The sequence below is a fragment of the Dinoponera quadriceps genome, unplaced genomic scaffold (assembly GCF_001313825.1).
Source record: "Dinoponera quadriceps isolate SergipeBrazil2010 unplaced genomic scaffold, ASM131382v1 scaffold1169, whole genome shotgun sequence".
In the NCBI taxonomy this organism is placed as follows: Eukaryota; Metazoa; Arthropoda; class Insecta; order Hymenoptera; family Formicidae; genus Dinoponera; species Dinoponera quadriceps.
Window position 1 is genome coordinate 16,814 of NW_014555522.1, and position 19,603 is coordinate 36,416.

Genomic DNA, 19,603 nt, shown 5'->3' on the forward strand with positions numbered 1-19,603 from the left:
GTTTCTCGCCTTGAAGAGCAGCGGCGCTGCCGTTCCGCAGTGCTGCCGACATTTCTTATCGCCTCGAAAACCCGCCTAGGGGAAACTCTCCCCTCGTCGCGCAAGGGAAGACCGGCTGGACGATACGCGCCCGTCGTAAGTGCGTGGTGGGTTGGAGGGTGGGAGGGAGATCGCGGGATCTCCGTTGAGGCGCGAGGTGAACCGAAACGAACCGAATCTCGCGTACGCTTGGCGCGAAATCCCGCCGTCGTCTCCGCGAAAACTCGCCGAAGGGCGCCGGTTCGTTGGCAGGAGAGAGCAGCGGGGCAAAGGGCAAGGAAGACGAGTGCGAGCGATCAGTTTGGCGCGGCCGTGCGCACTCGAGCCGAGGGTCAGCGCAACGCGCCGACGACGGTAACATAGAGACGCTCGCGTCGCCGACGTCGACGACAACAACGACGACGAGAGCGAGCGAGAGGCCCGCTCCGGTGCGCGACCACACCGCGCGTAGTCCGCAAGCGGGAAGTGAAAAGAGCCGTGCGTGCATGCGTGCGTAAAGTTCGCGTTCACGTACGCGCACGCAGTACGTGCGCCGCCGCATAAGACGAGTTCTCTTCTTCGGGGCCCGTTGATTCGTACTTGGGCGAGCCGTGCGCGCGCGACAGAGAGAGAGAAAGAGAAACAGCACGAAGGTAGGGACGGCGCTGGACGTGGTGGTGGGGGGAAGGACGGAGGGGCAAGGGAAGGTGACGATAAAGAGCGAGAGAGAGGGCGATACTCGTGGCGCGTTCGAAACGAAGCGCATCGTCGCTCGGCTCGCAGAGAGGAAGCGACCGAAGTTCGAAGCGGACCGACGTGCGCGAGCGGCCCAACTTTCGACGGACGCGAAGCAATTCGCGAAACGGACAATCCAGGACGCGTCGCCGCCACCGTCGTCGCCGCTCGTCGCGCTCGTTGCCGGAGTTGGTCCGCGAACGGATTCGCAACGCGAGCGTGTGAACTCTCTCGCCGTCTAGTTGTGTCGCGTCCTCGTTCGCTCCCGCCTGACGTATCGGGATAACACAGAGCGAAGAGAGCGAGAGAGAGAGAGAGAGCGAGGTTGCCGCCGCCGCCACAGTTGCTGCTGCTGTGATTCTCGAGGACCAGGTCGTGGGCGAAGAAGAACCACCTGCCGCGTAGAGAGGATGGAGATCCCGAAGGCCATGCAGGAGGAAATCAACTCCACGCAAAACAAACTGGGGAAAGCGATATTAGAGCATCAGGTGAGAGAGAAAGAGAGGGAGAAAGAAGGTGGAGAAAGAGAGAGAGAGAGAGAGAGCGAGCGAAGGCGCGTGAGAGCGAGAGACGCTATGTGTGTACGTATATATGCACGCGTGTGTCGATAGCGATCAAGACGGGCCCTGATGTGGGGTTAAGAGGCGACAAAAGACGCTTAAAGTACGCGCGAGCACATTCCCCGGCTCGTTGCGAAAGTTCTCTCTCGTTTCTATTCACCGACAACTTTTCATGCCCTCTCGCGCAGGGCCGGCCCTTGTCCGTCCGTCCGTCTATCTGTCCGACCGTCCGTTGCGATAGATCGATTACTCGAGATAACTCGAACGATAGATCCGCTAGCGTCTTCTGTGGATAATTTAAGCGCGCCCGCGGTCGTCTGCTCGCGCGAGCACGGTGCTCTGGGTCTTACGTGACAACGACGACGAAAGTCGTCGTATGAAAATCGACGCGAAAAGCGAGTCGAAAGTTTCATTTCCGATCGAGTGCGTCCTTGTATCTTTTTCTTTCTTTCTTTCTTTCTTCGCAATTTTCATCCGCCCTCTTTCTCTCTCACTCGCTCGCTCTGACCGCCCCCTCTACCCCCCTTCGCCCTCTCCCAAGCTTATCAAACTCTCTTCTCCGTCTATCCGTCCGTCTCTTTCTTTCTGTCGTACGCGTAGCTTTCGTTCGTTTAGAACCATTTCGAGTCTAGAGAAATTCGTCGCCCGTTGCGCCGTGAATCGAGTTAACAGTTTGAGTTTTGCAAGCGGATGAAATCGCCAACGGCGACTCGCCACCGAAAACTTGTTGATCGTTCCGCTTATCCGACAAAAGCGATACGTCGAAAGTCTCGGGTCCCTTTGTCGATCTTCCACCGGCACAGATACAAGAATGACGGTCTTGTTAATTGCTTCAGTTTTTTAATATAGTTCCCATGTGCTTGCTGAAAAATGCGAGACTTCTTCTCGAGGAAGTTTTAGGACAGGCGAGAAAAACATGAAAACTACCAGTTTTATCTACCAGAATTGATCTTGGAATTTGGATGAAGCGATGAAGCAATTAGTATAACGACAGTTATGCACAGGGACTTGTCCCTTTCTTTATTTGCTAATGGTTTCCTAATGGTCTACATAAGTTCTGGAAAAGAAAAAAATTCGTTGGAATTTGAATGTGACGACGAATTGACATAGTGACAGAATTACGCACAGGGACAGGCATTTTATCTGCTAACAATCCGCTAACGGCCAGATTCATCCCTTTTTCGTAAGTTTTTAGAAAGCTTAACAATTGTTCTCACTATTCATGTCCTACGGCTTTCTCGAAGCAAAAATCTCGCAACAACTTGCATGCCTGCGCAGATATGACAACAATATAATTGAGTCCCTTGACCATTTATCATGTTTTTCTATTAGAGTCCCTTAACCATTTATCATGTTTTTCTATTAGTTTTGGAAAGTACAATGGGTAATTCTCCTCATATTTGCTATCTGTCCCAAAATTCCCACGAAACAAACCTGTCAATTCCACGCAACCATGTACCTGGACAATTCCTTGTCTTTCAAACAAAACACATCCGTGAAAATCACTTTACCGAGCTTCCAAAATTACACTTTGCAGTTGCAATCTTGCATCTTTCTCTCATTACTATTATTATTATTATTAATATGTATTACAGTTCCGAGAAAGTCGCCTCGCGCGAAGATGACGCCCGACAGGATTACAAGCGTATCGGTCACAATGCCACCGGCGCTGTTTCAGCGGGCGAAATTTCAGAAAATTAACTCTTATTAATCGCGCTTATTAAGCACGACAGAGCGCCCCGAAGTTTGCGCATTCAATTAAACGGCCGTCTCAAATTCGCACGAGCGACGTCCTCGACGGACAATCGATACTTTCTGAATTACCCGGAACGCTTTTAATCCTTTCCCACGAGGTCGCGCGACGAAGTTTCTCATGTTATGCAGGCGCGCCTATCGCCTTCAAGCCAGAGACGGCTGTCTATATCGGAAGAATTAGGACGGAGGGAGTATCGATAAGCGACACGTCGGCTCTTCCCCGCCGCTCATCCGCTTATTTATCTGTTCCTCTATTCTGAATCGCCATCGCGACGAAATCGTAGTCCCGATGCATCGGAATGCATCGACGGGAAACAATGGTCGTCACGGTTTCGTAATCGGTTGAGCGCGATTTATGTAATCAAAGTTCGCTTATTTCGCTGGGTGGGGGACAGGTGCAGTCGATACTTGCGCCGAAGCTCCCCCGATGTCGCCGAGTCGCGCTTGATTTACTTTTACTGCGAAAATGTTGACGAGGTCGTTCTCTTCCACTTTGGCGCGCATGTCGGCTACCTCGCTCGCGAGTTTTGATTAATTCTCCATTCGCCGAGGATCGCCAGTGAAACGAGTCCCGCCGTCCGACCGCTTACAGCACTGACAAATTGCACGTGTCGATAGTTAAGTCGTGTACAAAAAAAAGGAAGAAGTAGAAAAGAAAAAGACAGAGAGAGAGAGAGAGAGAGAGAGAAAGAGCGAGGAAAAAGAATCACACCTGGTTTTCGCGCGCGCGAACAATATAAATTGGAAATTTCGTGACTATTTCCGTATTTTTTGCTCTTTATATGAAAACGCGACCGCAGTTTTGCCAAAGTCGCATTTGTCGCGAAATTTCGGCGCAGTTAACATCAGACGTAATTAACCGCGAGTAATATCCGCCGCGAATGCGCATTAGCGCTGAATACACGGATCGCGTTCCATCCGCGATTGCGTCCCCGCACCGCCGCGGAGAGCGTGAAAAGCGGGCGAATTGCGATAAGTTGACGAGAACGTTGCGCGTGAAATTTGAATGCGCGTCTTTGTCAATTAACGGCGTTATTAACGGGGTTGAGACCGTGGTAATGGGCGTAGTGGCGCATCGTGCTTCAATCGGTCAGATACGCCTGGCCATCCTCGCGGATATATCGCTGAATTGCTCAGCCCCCTCCCACCCCACCCCGTTCCCTCAATCCCGCATTACGCTACACTCTATATGTATGTCGATATTAATCGTTACTGTTTCTGCTTGATTTACAGAAGTGCATGGGGATGCTGAAAGAAGATCCGAATGTAAGTATCCCGTGAAAAAAATTCCATTCCCTCTGTATATAAATATTATATTAATATTGTTATATTAATATATTAACTCTCTATATATTAACATTCTAAATTAATTTTACATGGTAAAAGAACTTTGTGTTAAATTTAACGCATTTCACATAATTCAAACGGCCAAAATTTCTGGATTAACTTAACGCAAGGTGAATATGTTGAAAATTAATGCAAATATTATGTAAAAATTTAACAAAAGTTTATCAAAATTAACAACAATAAATATGTTAACCGACACCGAAATATAAAATGCGTTATTTTAACACTTACGTATTTTGAATATCGACTCAGCACAAAAGATATCGAGAGAGATAACAGCAATATATTAAGTTAATATACAAGTATGTCAGAAATTTAACATAAAATTGTAACAAAGATCGATTATAACACAGGGACAAAATGTTTTTACTGTGTGTATTAATATTCACGTGATAAGACATACACGCGAAAAGACACGCCGAGTAGTGCATTTTACGGTGAAAAAGTGTAACGCGAACCGTGCGAGCTTGCGACTCTCTGTTCCGAATCACGATGCGCGAGAGATTCATAGAACAATCGATACAGCGAGAAGACCTCGCGGGAGTCTCGCGCGACGTGTGCTTTTGAAATTCCGTTGAGCCCCGTCGTACAACAAACTTCGGCCAGACGTTCCGTCTCGTGCCAACTAGTGCTGGATACGCATATTAAAAGAAACTTCCCTCTGCCCGGGCTGTTTACGTAAACTCTCAATTGATCGCGGTATTCGAGAGATCGATATATAAAATTCCGTCAAATCGATGCCACGAAATATAATAATATTCGACGCATAATCTCCGATACACGAGATTGCCGACTATTAGTTGGATTTATAATTAGAATATTCGTCCTTTGTATTTACCGATAACGCTATCAGATATGTGCGCAAGCATTGCAACATTTGCAACAATGTTATCCGCGCGATAATTACTGCAGGCGACCATGTTACACACGTAGATCTTTCACGAAGGTATGACGCGATACAAAAGTGCTAGTTCTACATCGAAAGAGAAATTAATATTCTCTTATATGAGCAAGAATATACCGACTAATAGTCACATAACGTCAATATTATAAAATGTCCTACCTAACAATGTAAATGCAATATAATGCGAGTGTTATGTAATAGTTATATTGTTAAGTGGGAAATTATAACATTGATGTTATGTTACTAATAATTAATATTTACCAGATATTATTTTATATGAAGACAAGAACTTATTCTTACATGAAGAAATTCTATATAGTTTTACGAGAAATATCATATTCTTATTATTAAAAAATCATTTTATGAATTGAAAAGAAACAATATTAGATATATAGAAAGAACGATATCTTTTCAAAGTGATGCAATTCTTAGTTTGAAGATATCCTTTTATCTAATATTTCTTTCTCTCAATTTATGAAAATTATTTTTAAATAACATGAACAATATTTTTAGTGGAAATATAGGATTTCTTCAGAGAGAGCAAATTTCATCTTCATATAAAATTATGTATTCTTGCTTTTTATAGTGTGAGTCACCTAACGTTACAACTTGAATTATCTTTTATTATTATGAAACGTATGTTATTATTGACGATATGAAAAAATGTCTAAGGAAGAACTTACTTGTTCCGAAGAGACAAATGTTATTATAACTAAACATTTTTTTTTTAAGATCATGATTTTTGAGATTTCAAGACCATTTTTTTAATGAGACAATATGTTTTTATTATAACAATATTGTAGCTAATAAAAAGACAAATTCAATCATGTATGATACGTTGCTAATAGACCAACAACTGCTGAAGATATGCGTTATGGTAATATGTGAAAACAACGGCGACATTTTAAATAACATACAATATTCTTTGAGATACTGAAAAATATTTAGATGTCAGAGGTCACCATTTCGAACACATTCTGAAATAAAATCAAGTTGTTTGTGAGTGAAACGTATATCGTTTCTATACTATACATTACGATTTTATAATAATAACATTTCAGAAAGTCATAATCTCGAATCTCACAAGGTCAACATATCATATATTGTTGAATTTGCCTTTTTGTCAGCTGCAGTAGTATAATAATAAAAATATGTCTCATTTAAACAAATTGCTGATGACCTCGAAAATCTCGAAAATCACAATCATAATCTTAAAAAAAAATTACTTATAGCAATACCTGCCTCTTCGAGGCAAATAACTTCTTCCTTAGACATTTTCGCGTGTCATCAAGAATAACAGAAATATTTTAGGTTCTAATGTTAGATGAAATTCACTCCGAATACAAGAGAATATGGGTGTTGAATCATGATATTAATCTTTTTCTGTGCGTAATAATTCTAATTCCGATAATCCCAATTCTAGTAATATTATCGAGTCTTTATTTGCATCCATTCAAGCAATAACGTAATCGTGCGATGCGCTTCGTTACAGAACTCCGACATTCGCAAGCAGAAGGAGCAGATTCAGTTGCATATTCTTTCCTTGGGGAAAATCCAGGTAAGCGGACAATAGGTTTCCTTCGACGTTGAGCTCGTTGCGTGTCGCTCGCTTGTGATGTATCGTGATGTGTCGTGTTTTCTCAAGTTCTCACTGCGCCAAGTCTCGGCAATGCCGCGAGCGATCTTCCTACATATCGATTGTGAGATCGCGCTAATACGGAAGTCAGAAAGAGAGAGAGAGAGAGAGAGAGAGAGCGAGAGCAGGAGGGGGAGGAGGGAAGCAATTTTTTCCTCGCTCCGTCTTGTTTTTTCCAATATCAGTCGCGAAGCGTTCTGCTCGGGGAAAAAAATCCTTAACTTTGCATAAAGTACAATACTATCGATCAAGGTTGTTATTAATACAGGCGTCGCCTATTACAAAAACTTCGCCTTGCTCAACTTTTACAAGGCACGACTCTTATCGCGCCGCAATTACCGGTATATATCGCTTGCGTGGCAGAAACGCAGCAACGAAATATATCGATTATCGTCGGTCACGACGACGGAGCGCGCGCGCTGTAACACGCCGCGCGGGCACCGCAAGAAATCCCAATGACGGGCGAGAGGGTGCGAGTCGCAACTGTGAAAACTCGCGGTGGCCGAGACGCGCCGCGATCGGTGGAAATCTCCCTTATTATCGCGGCGGATTAAACGGACGCGCTGTCCGCTGTTTATCGCTCTCGCCGCGCTCGCAGGTTATATTTGTACCTTGCAACGCGCGCCTCCCTTTTCAACGGCGCGTTCTTTCTCCTTCGATCGCGACACCGTTGATAACAGGCGAGATAAATACTCGGGGAACACGACGAACGGGGACAGACAGATAATACGGTAGAGGCTGCGAGAGCGGGAAAGCGTGATGCGCGACCGTGCTCCGGGACGGGGAGGAAGGGGGGAGCTAGTGGGAGCGCGGGGTTGAGCAGATGAGGGAGGTTGGGAGGCGACAATTCAGAAAGAAGGAGCGAGAGCAACTTGGAGCGAAGGAGAAGCCGGCAGGCAGAGACGGAGGGGCTCAAAATCAATAAAATGTCCTGCGGAAACGTTTTCGGCTCTTTACGAAATCTCCGCATCTTTTTCGCTCGTTTGCGTCTTTATTCGGCGACTCTGACCTGTCGTTCGAGGCGTTTAACGCGAGCTCCGTCCGTTTAATCATCATTCAGCTTGTTTTTTCCTAAACAATCATCCAACTCTCCTCCTCTCTCTCTCTCTTATTTCGAAAGTAGCACGAGCTTGCCCGCGTTCTGCAGAAATGAAGCTTTAAACTTAGAATAAACGCCGCGCCCGTTTCGCAACATCGACCGCGTAACCGCGCGTAACGTCCAAGATCTCGTTACGTCATCATGCACGCGAATGCTTTATTGTGTGTTTTCTGAAAATCGCACGGATGAAAGTTCCCACCGACGCGACATCGTCCGAACGCACGAGCGTGACGATGAACGCATTGCCGCTTCGCTCGGGCGCGTCGGGTCTACCTACTTTACCGCTCGTGGGGCTGCTCTCTTCCGAGAGAGATTTTTTTTAGAAATTGCCGATAGCTAAACTCCACGGTGCGCGTTTATATACACGTCCTCCCCGGTTTCTAATACGCAGAAGCAGATCGTGGAGCGTCTGCGCAAAACGGTGCAGAACGATGCGGCGGACAACGCGAACGGGTCGAAAGTTTCCATAAAGTTTCCATCTCTCTGGGGTTTGAACAACAACAATCATATCACGAATAACAACGAGACGAAACATGAAACGGTCGCCAACGGTTTCGAGACGAAACCTTCGAAGGAGGACTACGAGGAGGTCGTTGCGAACGGCGATGTTCCATCACCGTTGCAACATAACAATTGTACAAAGTAAGTGTGCCTTGAATGAACACGCAGTACGCAATATCGAACGAGAGGGAAATTTTCTTCCAACCTGATCTCGACTAATGTTCAACGGAGACGTTGGAATCCCTTCTCAATTTTTCTCTTTACAGACGAAGCCCTAACTTGGTGGTAACTGTCTCCGGTGAAGATGACATCGTCGAGGTGCCAATGGACGAAAATTCGAACAAGAAACAAGATGAGATGGAGGAGGAAAATGAGGAGAAGGTGAAGGAGAAGCTTAAGAAAATACTCCTGTCTTATCTTGAACTTATGACCACGCAGGAAGCTTTAGAACTCCAGAACAAGAAAGCGGAGAGGAAGCGTCGCAGCACGGCGAATCCACAGTTCGTGTATTCCATGATGGAACAACCGGCTGTAAGTACACACATATATATATATACACACCTATATATACTAACGTTTCTGCTTAATGCGTGAGTATTTTGTCGGTACAAGTTGACGTCGGCATTTGAACGCTCGTTTTCAGAAGCGGCAGAAAAGGGTCTCCTACTTGCAATCCGGAAATGCGCCTCACACCCGGCAGACGACTGCCCGTATGAACGGCCCGTCGCCGCCGCCATCTAGCAAAGCTCAAGCAACCAAATCTACCTCGCTACAAGCTCGCGCGAACACGAAGTCGCTGATCCCGGTTCAAAAGTCCAGTACTAGGCCGAATATTCTCAGAAACGCGGATAGCAAAGTATTCGCGAGCAAGAACAAAGTCGACGACAAGCAGACGCAGTCATCCGTGACCAGTGCCAAAACCGTTCAGATAGGCGGCAAGACTGTCCACTTGCCGGCATTGCCGTCTAGCTTAACCATCGAAAGAATCGATAATGACTCCGTCTTATCTCCTGTATGTCTCTCTTGTAGGAACAAAACTCCAGGTCAGTGCAAGTATTTGATCAGTCTTGGGCACTTCATCGCCTTAATAATTAATGTACAAGAAAGAAAAGAAATGTACCACGAACGATTGTGATAAAAATTCGTTATTTCTTGCAGGTCCGTTAACAGTATGCGAGATTTGCTCATGGAGCTATCACGTCACTTGCCATACCATGCCGGCTCCACCCAACACGTGTCCAAAATGTACAATGGTAATGGAATTAAAGAAGAATGTGCAAAAGGAAGAGGAAGCTGAGGGTGGGGAGCGGATGGATGGGGAGAAACCGCTCGAAGGTGACAAGCTCGGTAAATCGTCCTCTGTTCGTAAAAGGAAATCTTCCTCTAACCATAAGAGGAGATCTGTCTCTAATCGTAAGAGGAAATCTTCCTCTGCTAGCAAGAGGAAATCTTCCTCCAAGGAGGCAAAGCGTGTGATTGACAAAAAAGTTCTTGATTCCGTAGACGTTAATTTAATTTGACGTTACGGTTGTGGAGTAGACGTGTTAATTCGACGTCGCGGCAGCAATCTGAGACTTTTTGTTGCTGTAATTTGGCAAATTCTCGATACCTATGATTGAACATAGAGTAATGTCGAGGTCAATGCAATATGAAAACTTAATCGTGATAAAGTCACAAGTCATTGTACCGGTAAAAGGCAGTACAGGTACTGTTATTGTAAATGTGGGAAGAAGGATTTGTATAACATAAGACCATAACTTCTAGATTTAACATACAACGAGGTATCGCAGCGTTGCCGCAGACTTAATTGAGCGTAAGCACGCACACTGAATAAGCGAGAGAGCAGCATGCCGGAAGAAGTGTCCGCGTGTGAAACCGGCTTCTCGAAAATACGGCCGAAGAAATTACAATTAGGGAGAACTTTTTGGTCGATCGTCCACGATAGGACACAAAAAAACAACCTGTGTATTGAACGCGAAATATCTTGCAGAGGAGAAAGAGAGAGAAAGATATGAGCTGCGCGAGCGAAACTCGGATCTGAGATTGCAGGTCTACGAGTTGGAAAAACGCTCACAACTACTCGGCCAGTCACTCCAGGTTCGTCCTGTGGCCTGCGTAGAGACAAATTACAAAGTTTACTTTCGTTTTTGGAATGCTCCTCAGTTGATCGAATTGTAAATTGCAAACTTCCTTTGATTTCGTTTCACATGATACCTGCAAGATTTCTGCGTTTTTATTTACACCCTTCCGTTATTTGTAAATGCAAAATGTGGAAAATGAACAGAGATGGGTCAATCTCTCGCTTATTGCAAAATAAGCCAAAGTATAAAACTGTGATATGAAAAGGAAATATTTCACAAGGTTGACCAGTCTTTCAATAAGCTAATTTTATTATTATTATGTTTTATTATCATTGTATATTTATATAAGTTTAACTGTGTTTTTTTTATGAATTTGGATTTATCCTATTGCTGACCTATCAATGTTGTTTCTTTATTGTATTCGTAAAAATATAGATTGCATGATTAGAGACTACTCTTCTTGCGATTCAGAGACGCGAATAATACTATTGATCATGCGCGCGTACGCAGTTTGATCCGCGCATTCTACAGAATGAAACTCGAGCCGAATCAAAGAGACCCTGCGTGCGAATTTAATTTATATATAGTTCAATTTATGAATGGCAAACCGAGACTCATATTGTAAGTCGAGTAATGTCTGTACTGAGATAAAATTTTCGCTTTGTTTTCTTTCGTTGTCACGAAGGAAAACGCAAAATTAGATCAATATATATATACCTTTCATTGTCCTTTGTTTTTTCAAAAAAAGTATTTTTATTTAATTTTAATTTACGTTCGTAAGTTATTACCGTAACTCGAAAAACAGTTTTGATTATCGTATGCACATACTAATATCTGCTCGTACTTTTGGAAGTAGCCCATTTTTCATTCATTGAAAGTATGATCTTTGTGCAAGTAACGCTGAGCAGCTGATTTGTTAGGAATATATTCCGTGTAAATATAACTGCGTTCGATTTTACGTGCAAATCGGAGACCATCGGTTTGCTCTTAACACATTGACAGCCGACGACCTAACAGACATTTAAAGCTTGAGCGCCGGCCTTATTCGCTTGTTTCTGATCACTGAATAGCCAAAAAAAATATTTAAAACATTATGTATTTTCGTAAAATAGTACATTTTATTTTCATATTTGTCACATACAATTTAACGGTAATTAAAAATATAAACAAAATTGAAATTTTTAATTTATAATTTAAAAAAAATACAGTTTCTCATTTCATGGTGGATTATTACATATATATAACGTAAACAGAAAACAAAAGTTTTAATATTTAAGGCAAGTGTGGTATTTCTCGAAACGTTGTCCAAGATGTAAAGGTACTAAGCATTCAGCACACATAAAGTTACTCTCGCTTCTTTTTACTGTCGCAGCTACTCAAGCAACAGACTCAGAAATCCGCGTTTTCGCGGGACCGGCTGTCAATGTGTTAAGATTATCTTATGATAATATCTAATATCTAGCGAATGAAACGACTTTCCCAGAGTAAACTGATATCTCCGATTTGCAAAACCGAACCCAGTTTATATACATAAAAACGGAAATATAAACTGAATGATAATTGAACTCTATATCTCAAAGAATTGCAATCGTTTTTAAGACAGCCCTAAATTGCTAAATAAACGTCCCTAATAAACTAGCCGTTCAGTAAACTAGCCATACAGCTCGACGCATGTTTATCGGTAATATTCTCCCAAGAGAAAGAGAAGCTAGTTTTTCTTCTTTTTTTGCAAGAAAAAAGGAAACTAGAGCTGGCGTTAGATTTAAAATCCGAAAGGCGTCGCCACCGAGTTTCACGGATTTTGTAAGAAATGTTAGATGGCGTCGTTGGAGTGTAAAGATTAAATTTACATGACCATGCATAATATGAACAACGAAAATATCGAATGAGAATGACTAGACTGAAAGTCGAGCACAGCATCTCTCTCGCGTTCCGCCAAGTTAATCTGAGATGAAAAATCACGCGCGACTCTTATTTCCCCTCCTATTTTCATCGCCTCTCTTCACGAACAAGTACTGAACGTTGATCTTCTTTTATCTTTTCAATAGTTGCAACAACGCTTGCGTCAGGAGCTATTGGGAAAGCAAGAGAAGACTCAGAGATCTATAAAGCGTCTGGTGGACTTCATAAAGCTGATGCAAGTGAGAAAAAGCGAGTCCTCTCCTCCACCCTCGGCATCAATCAGCTCCCCGCCTCGACCTTCCTTATCCCAATCACCTCCGACAACAGCTCGGACGTCGAGCAATCCGAGGACAGGAAGCTTAGCTCAGCCACCGATAACGAGCAACGACAAGACGTCGTCGCAGCACGTAACCCCGTCGTTCTCAGCCAGCCTCAGCGATCGGGCGTTACCTACGTCCAAGCCGAGGAACAAGTGTCCTACTCCTACCAGCTGCCAGACGCCCAGCCTGAAAAGCACCAATCATACCTCATCGTCAAAAAAATCACCGAGCCAAGTAGAAGGGCCGATCAGCCTACTGGCGATCAAACCGACGACCAAAGCCATTCTGCAGTTGTCAACTATCAATTGCCGGCCACGTCCGGCTGCAGCTCTTCCCTCGAGGCCGGCATCGTCGTCGCCCACTCCCTGCTCTTCGGCCGTAACAACCGTAAGAGGAAGACCGCCCGCGCAATCCCAGCACTCCACCGCATTATCAGCTCGGAAGGGCTTCTCCCCGTCAGCCCGGGCGACTATCAGCTGGAGCGAGCGACCCACAACGGCAGGAAGCCCTGGGCCAAGCTCTCGCGCAATAAACTCTGCGTCAGTCAGCAGTCAGCCGGCCGACCCGCTACAGAAACTCTATTCCCATCCTACAGCGACTGCATCGTCGAGAGTAGCGTCGACGAGCACCTTGAAATCGCAGGGCCCACCATCGGCGGATCAGCAGAGGAGAGCGCGAGCTTCGATAGCCGTGCTGGGAAGCACAGGCCGGCAAGAGCCGTCGTCCACTCACTGTTCTCAGGCAATAACCGGCCCTATATCGTCTCCGATCGTGCGCGCGAGCCACGAGGTTTCGGCGCAAACGAGCGAGACTGCCCACTCCTGCGGCAACAGCTCTGCCGTCTGGAGCAGCTGGAGCAGTCGCGCGAGCCAGGCCGCTCAGCAGCAACAGTCCAGCTCCAGCGGCGCGCCCTCACGAGGTTCTTCGAGCACGTGAAATTGGAAGAAGCGCATATACCAGCGCCACTTAGAACAGAGCTAGTACACAAGAGCAAGGTCGCGCTGGAGGAGAGGGAGCTCGGCGAGGACGTCGGGAGCCGGCGGAAGGGCGCACGACGCTACGACGGTGCCGACGGTGCCGGCGCTGCACTGTTGACGTCGTCCTCGAACTCCGACGAGGACTCGCTCGACGAGGGAACGCGGCGAGGTCGCGAGGCCGCGAACGGCGTCGCCGTCTCGAGGGACCCCCGCGAGAAAACCGTCGCGAACTGGTCGCCCCTCTGCCCTTCCCCGAGCGCGTCGTCGTTGGCGATCGCCAGCGAGCACGTCAAGTCGTCCACGCTATTTTTCCAATCGGCGTCGCGCGACAACAAACAGAGGGACGACGACGACGGGGCGCTACGTATCGCACAAAGCAATCTTTCGGAGCTTCTTAACGAGGTCTCAGTTCCTGACGATAAGGCTGACACCGAGAGACAAGACTTACCCAGTGGCGGCAGGCCGTCGAGTAGGAGCAGCATCAGCAGCAGCGGTGGCGGCAGCAGCAGCAACAGCAGCAGCGGCAACAACGGCAGCAGCAGCAGTGGTCACAGCGACACCCCGGAGCAAGCGATGAACAGCGTCAACGAGCTCGCGTCCTCCCACATCTCCAAGGAGATGCGCGAGCTTCTGAACGATAATCCCACCTCTCCGGGAGAGGAGGAGCTGGTGCGTTACGTGTCGGCGATGCACGGGAGTGATGACGACGACGTCGTCGACGACGAGGATGACGACGAAGAAGAAGACGAGGACGACGACAATGCCGTCACTGGTTAGATATAGTTAGGCTAGTTACACATTGACACTGACGTTGGCTTTGTCGAACCTGCGCGCTCATCGTGACTCCCGCTCAGAGATCCGCGTGTGCGCGTTCGGACTGAGCGACGCGCGAATCCAATCCTTGTAATATCCTATAGCAATTATGTATATCAGTATACGAGATCGCGTCGTATCCTAGAGGTATTTTACAACGACAGTTGTCCCCCCGTTGTCGGGGGCACGTGAGTTTTCAGAAGCGGCACGATCACCACCCACGCCTCCCGATGCACCGTGGCCTATACGTACGACGTAACGGAGAAGACGGCGTCGCCGGTCGTTACGGAATTTCGTCGGTCTCCGATTAGAAAACTAAAAAGAAAGAAAAAAAGAGTCCCGCGTGCGACATTTCTACCCTGTAAAAGTATTAAAAAAACATTGTATACATATGTAAGGAGACGCGTCGCGAATGTTCTTCCCCGTGAGAATTAATATTCTTCGTTCACAGTTGTGTTGTATGCTGACGTTGAAATCGTCCGAAAAAGCGATATCACAAGTGACTCTCATTGTAAATTTTGGACACACGATGCTTGTTTGCGATACGACGCTGAAGCCGATCGTTGCTTCCGACTCGGACGGAAGATTCGCGCGTATATAAGTGTGCATGAGCTCATCGGCATATGTATGGTCAGTCGCGAAAAGGTTGCCGCACGGGAGAAAAATTAGTCTTAAATCAAGAATAGATGTTCTCATGTACAAGCAAGAATATTATGATTATTATGATCTTCTTAGAAGATTTTTAGTCTCGAATTGAGTTCAAGTGATACTTGCATATAAATTCAATGAAATCAAGACTAAAAGTCTTCTAAGAAGATTATGATATTCTTACTTGTATATGAGAATATCTATTCTCGATTTGAGACTAATTTTTTTCGGTGCACCCTTTTCCCCGGTGAGTTTCGCAACTCGTACCTCGTATCCGGTGGAAAAATATATCCCCTGAGAATTGTTAAAGAACAAATTGTCCTATTGGACACCGGATGCGTTCTGAAACTTATCGAGGGAAAGGTGTTGCAACCTTTTTGCGACTGCACAAAAAAGAAATAGTCTTAAATCATAAGAATAGTCTTAAATCAAGAATATATATTCTCATATATATATAAGCAAGAATATTGCAGCATTCTTGGGGAGATTTTTGGTCTTGAATTCAGGCAATACTTGCACATCAATACAAATTCAATCAAATTCTTAGTAGATTGAAAATCTGCTAAGAAGACTATAGTATTCTTGCTTGTATGCGAGAATATTCTTGATTTGTAAAGCTAATGTTTTATTTTCTGCGTGGTCATACCTGCAGTTCGTTTCGTTTGCCGCTTAAACGTCCGCACGTCCGGCGTCGTGTGTATCGCGACACTCGTGATTCTGCGGCCCGGACAAGGCACAGCGCTCGTCCGGAGAGACGTCGCTTGGTTACGTTGATGAAAAAGAAGAAGAGAAAAGCGGACACGGGAGGAAGCCTAACTACTACGTAAATCGAGTCACATTACCATACTGCCTTAATAGTAAAGTAAAAGTGGTACTTTTTAAACCAGCAATATATCGGCAAGTGAGAGAGGGATCGTATTCTATCCCGATTGCGAACGCGCGACGACCGACATCCGTTGTCGATCTCCGACCGCGGAGGAACAATACGACTAATCAAATCTCGTTACCATAATCGAAAGCGTAGACATTAAGGGCGTCGTTGTTGTCCGGCGCAGTTCCGTAAAGCGACGCGACACCGAAAGCGAAACCGATCGTCCTGCTTCCCGCGAAAGAGTTATTACCCGCTCGAGTTTGCGATTCGAGTTATGATGAGATCCTCCGGATTTGTGTGGCGCGACACGTGTGCACGGAGAAATCGCTCGAATCGAGGCACGTCCAGGTCACACATACACACACACACACACGTGCGCGCGTTTGATCGTGGACACAGCGATCTCCGGTTTTAGACACGACGGCGACGCAGCCCCCTTTGTTTTCAACTTTGCGATCGTTCTCGTTTTCCCTCTCGCAAGTCTCTCCTTCTCCTTTCGCACGTGCATGCGCTTTACGCAAATCCGCCTGGACGGGCTTTCAGAGAATTTCCGCGTTTCGTTTTCGTTCGGCGAAGAAAACGCCAAAGGGCGGTTTCCCGTCGATTTTTATATTCGATTCTCGTAATTCCGTTCTCGCCCGACGGAGTCTCCGTCGCTGCGGGTCTCCCACTCGCCCGCAGCGAGACGAACAACGTGCGTTGTTCGACCGAGAGAGACGATCACTTCGCGATAACGTTGCGACGGTGTATTACATCCGAAATACGCCGAAATACGCTGTCACTTTTCTCTCATATTCAGCTGCGCGAGTGAGTCAGTTTGTCTAATTTATTTCGCGTTTAATATTATACTTTCTTTCGGCCGGCATCCCCCTTACCACCGGCACCCGCCCGACGTTCACACTTAACTAGCGTATATACAATTAAGGGAGAAAAGTTGTTATTGCAATGTAGGCAACGATATTGAGATCGAAATTCGTATTTTTTATGGAATAAAGCTACTTGAACAGCACGCACGCACACGTTCTTCCTCCGGCCTCTCTCGGCCTCCACCGAGACGTCGTCGTTGGAGCGCTCGAGCGCGCTCGTCTCTCTTTTATTCCTCGAATGCGCGATTTTCGCGTAACGTTGAGCGCGTTACGCAAATTGCGTGCGAACACGCCGCGCCGTAGGTTGCGTAGAGAGAGAGAGAGAGAAAGATCGTTTTCCTCGATTCCCACCCAATCAACTTCCTCTCACTCGGCCGCTTCAGCGTCGATTTTAAATGTCGCTCGTGCGACATTTAACCCGAACTCCCGTCGTCGGCGCGTCGAGCAAACCAGCGCGCGCGCGGAGTAACGCTTCGCCCAATCGGAGATGGCCGATATTCCCGTTGAAAAATGACTAAACCGCGCTGACGCGAGGGAGAGCGCAGCGGAGTTCCCGACTTGGACAAACAATCGGCTAATGACATGTAAATATGGCGGAGCTAATCAAGCGGCTGTGCCAACAGGCTACGCGAAGAGAGACCTCTCTCTCTCTCTCTTTCTCTCTCGCTCCCTCTCCCGCTCGCTCGCTCTCTCGTTCTCTCCCTCTCTGCGCGCGGAAGGGTATTCGATACTCGATGTATTTGCCTCGACCTGCGCACATGCATCGCGCTGTAGCAACGCGCGTACATATTTAATGGTTGCACGTTAATTGCGCTCTGTTTGCCCATTCCCCATTCTACGCTCCATCTACACGTCCACCTACATTCTCTTCACCCTTTCCGTGCCGCAATTCTCCTTTGTTAGCGTGTGCGCCGCGCAGTTCGATTTTAATCAATTCACCTCGAGCACCCGAGTTGGTTGGGCACGCTCGAAATCCCGCGGAAACCTACTTTCGCGCATCATATTGAACACAGTCATTTCGACGTTTACCATAACAAATTTTCGAGGCCGCCGTGACGCAAACGCGATTCGCGTGAGCGAGCGTGACCGCCGACACCGAGCGGCTGTTTTCCAGATGGACGGGAAATCAGGTGGTGGAAATGACGCTGGACGCTCGAAGATTCCCGGTCGAATTCGTCGCGGCGGAAGCAGCCGAGCGAGACGAATGGGACCTCGAAACGCGACGCGCGCATGCCGAATTCCTTTGTTATCTCGCCTTCTTCCTCTTCTCTCTTTCACCTTTTCCTACCGTAGAACGAGCAGAAAAGGTGCATAGACCCGCAAAGACTGACCATTGCCATTGAAGAGCTGAAGCTAAGATCGAAGGATAGAAATATGTTAACAGTAGAACTTTTTCTGTTATACAACATTGTAGGGGAGGGCGATGTAGGAAAAACAGAAGGGTGAGAGTGGACATAGTGAAGGAAAGAGAGGGATAATGTGTATTTGATACGTGAGAAGCATACAAACAGTACACCAGTGTGTGTACTCGCATACACTGAGAAAAAAATCGCAATTTTTCGAAGCAAATGCTTCTTGTGACCATTTCTTCGATATTTATTGGTTAGAAAAAAATTTGATGACGGAATATATATTCCTGTGAAATATACCCAAGTTTTCTTATTAATTTGTTTATTTATTTTCTTTTATTAGAAATAAAATTTGGTTCCGTCGTACTAGAATAAACGTTTATTTCTGTGAAATAAACCTCATATTTCACAAATAAATTATCGAGTCTTTTTTTCTCAGTGCAGTTATTAGTTCATCATACTTGTAACCATCTGTCGTTTCTCCTCTTTCTTCTCCCCAATTACACAATTAAACAAGGAAAGCACCACTGTCTCTATTGTCCTCTCTTACTAATGCCAACTTCAGCCTTTCAATGGGAAGCCTAGTCTATTTTATTAGGTTGTTCGCAAAGTTCGTTTTAAATTTCGCACGCTCCGCGATTAATAATCAGTAAGAGCGAGAGAATACCAGACGATTTTGTCGACAAACCTTCCCGGATCTGTGAACCTACCAAGAGAACTTTGCAGGCCTTCCTAAGTACAACTATTTTGGAAATCAGGTGGAAAGATAGGGAACTAGAAGGTCCTCATGTCATGATGTCCACAAATAGTACAGCAGGAAGGTGCTGGATTTCGAACGGAATTTCTTCCATATTCTCCCGGCCTTGCCTCATCCAACTATTACTTATTTTTATCTTTGAAAAATTTTTTTTGTGTTTTTTTGGAAGCCCTCAAAATTCACCTCGATCAATTCTTCGCCAGTAAGAAACTTTCATTTTAAAGCAAGAACATCATACAGCTACCCGAGAGATTGGCCAAGATTATTGAACAAAATCTTACATATTTTCTTCAATAAAGTTATTCTAAGTGAAATATTACGTTCTGAACTTATATAGAAGATTTGAAACGAACTTTCCGAACAACCTAATATATGTCTATGGGGAGGTGTTACGGAGTTTTGTTTCCATAAGTCCACTCTTTTAAGTTTCATTTGCTCTCTCTCTCTCTTTCTCTCTCTCTCTC

General features: G+C 45.8%; 1 protein-coding gene across 2 annotated transcripts; it reads left to right on the forward strand.

The window, feature by feature from the left end:
• Window positions 1-21: 21 nt before the first annotated feature.
• On the forward strand, window positions 22-17,169 carry LOC106744588 (serine/arginine repetitive matrix protein 1-like). 2 transcript variants are annotated; one of them, XM_014619501.1, is made up of 9 exons: window positions 22-1,241; window positions 4,302-4,334; window positions 6,812-6,877; window positions 8,446-8,696; window positions 8,822-9,086; window positions 9,199-9,598; window positions 9,714-9,902; window positions 10,546-10,652; window positions 12,685-13,895. In XM_014619501.1, the coding sequence occupies exons 1-9, from the start codon at window positions 1,164-1,166 to the stop codon at window positions 13,792-13,794; spliced, it is 2,499 nt and encodes an 832-aa protein (XP_014474987.1). In that variant the 5' UTR covers window positions 22-1,163; the 3' UTR covers window positions 13,795-13,895. The 2 variants fall into 2 exon arrangements, with proteins under 2 accessions (XP_014474987.1, XP_014474986.1); XM_014619500.1 differs by lacking the exon at window positions 10,546-10,652 and having other exon boundaries at window positions 12,685-17,169.
• Window positions 17,170-19,603: the final 2,434 nt, after the last annotated feature.

Coding starts and splice junctions, on each gene's coding strand:
- LOC106744588 (XM_014619500.1), top strand. CDS start 1,164: ATGGAGATCCCGAAGGCCATGCAGGAGGAAATCAACTCCACGCAAAAC. Junction 1,242..4,301: donor AAGCGATATTAGAGCATCAG/GTGAGAGAGAAA, acceptor CTTGATTTACAG/AAGTGCATGGGGATGCTGAA. Junction 9,903..12,684: donor GCTCGAAGGTGACAAGCTCG/GTAAATCGTCCT, acceptor TCTTTTCAATAG/TTGCAACAACGCTTGCGTCA.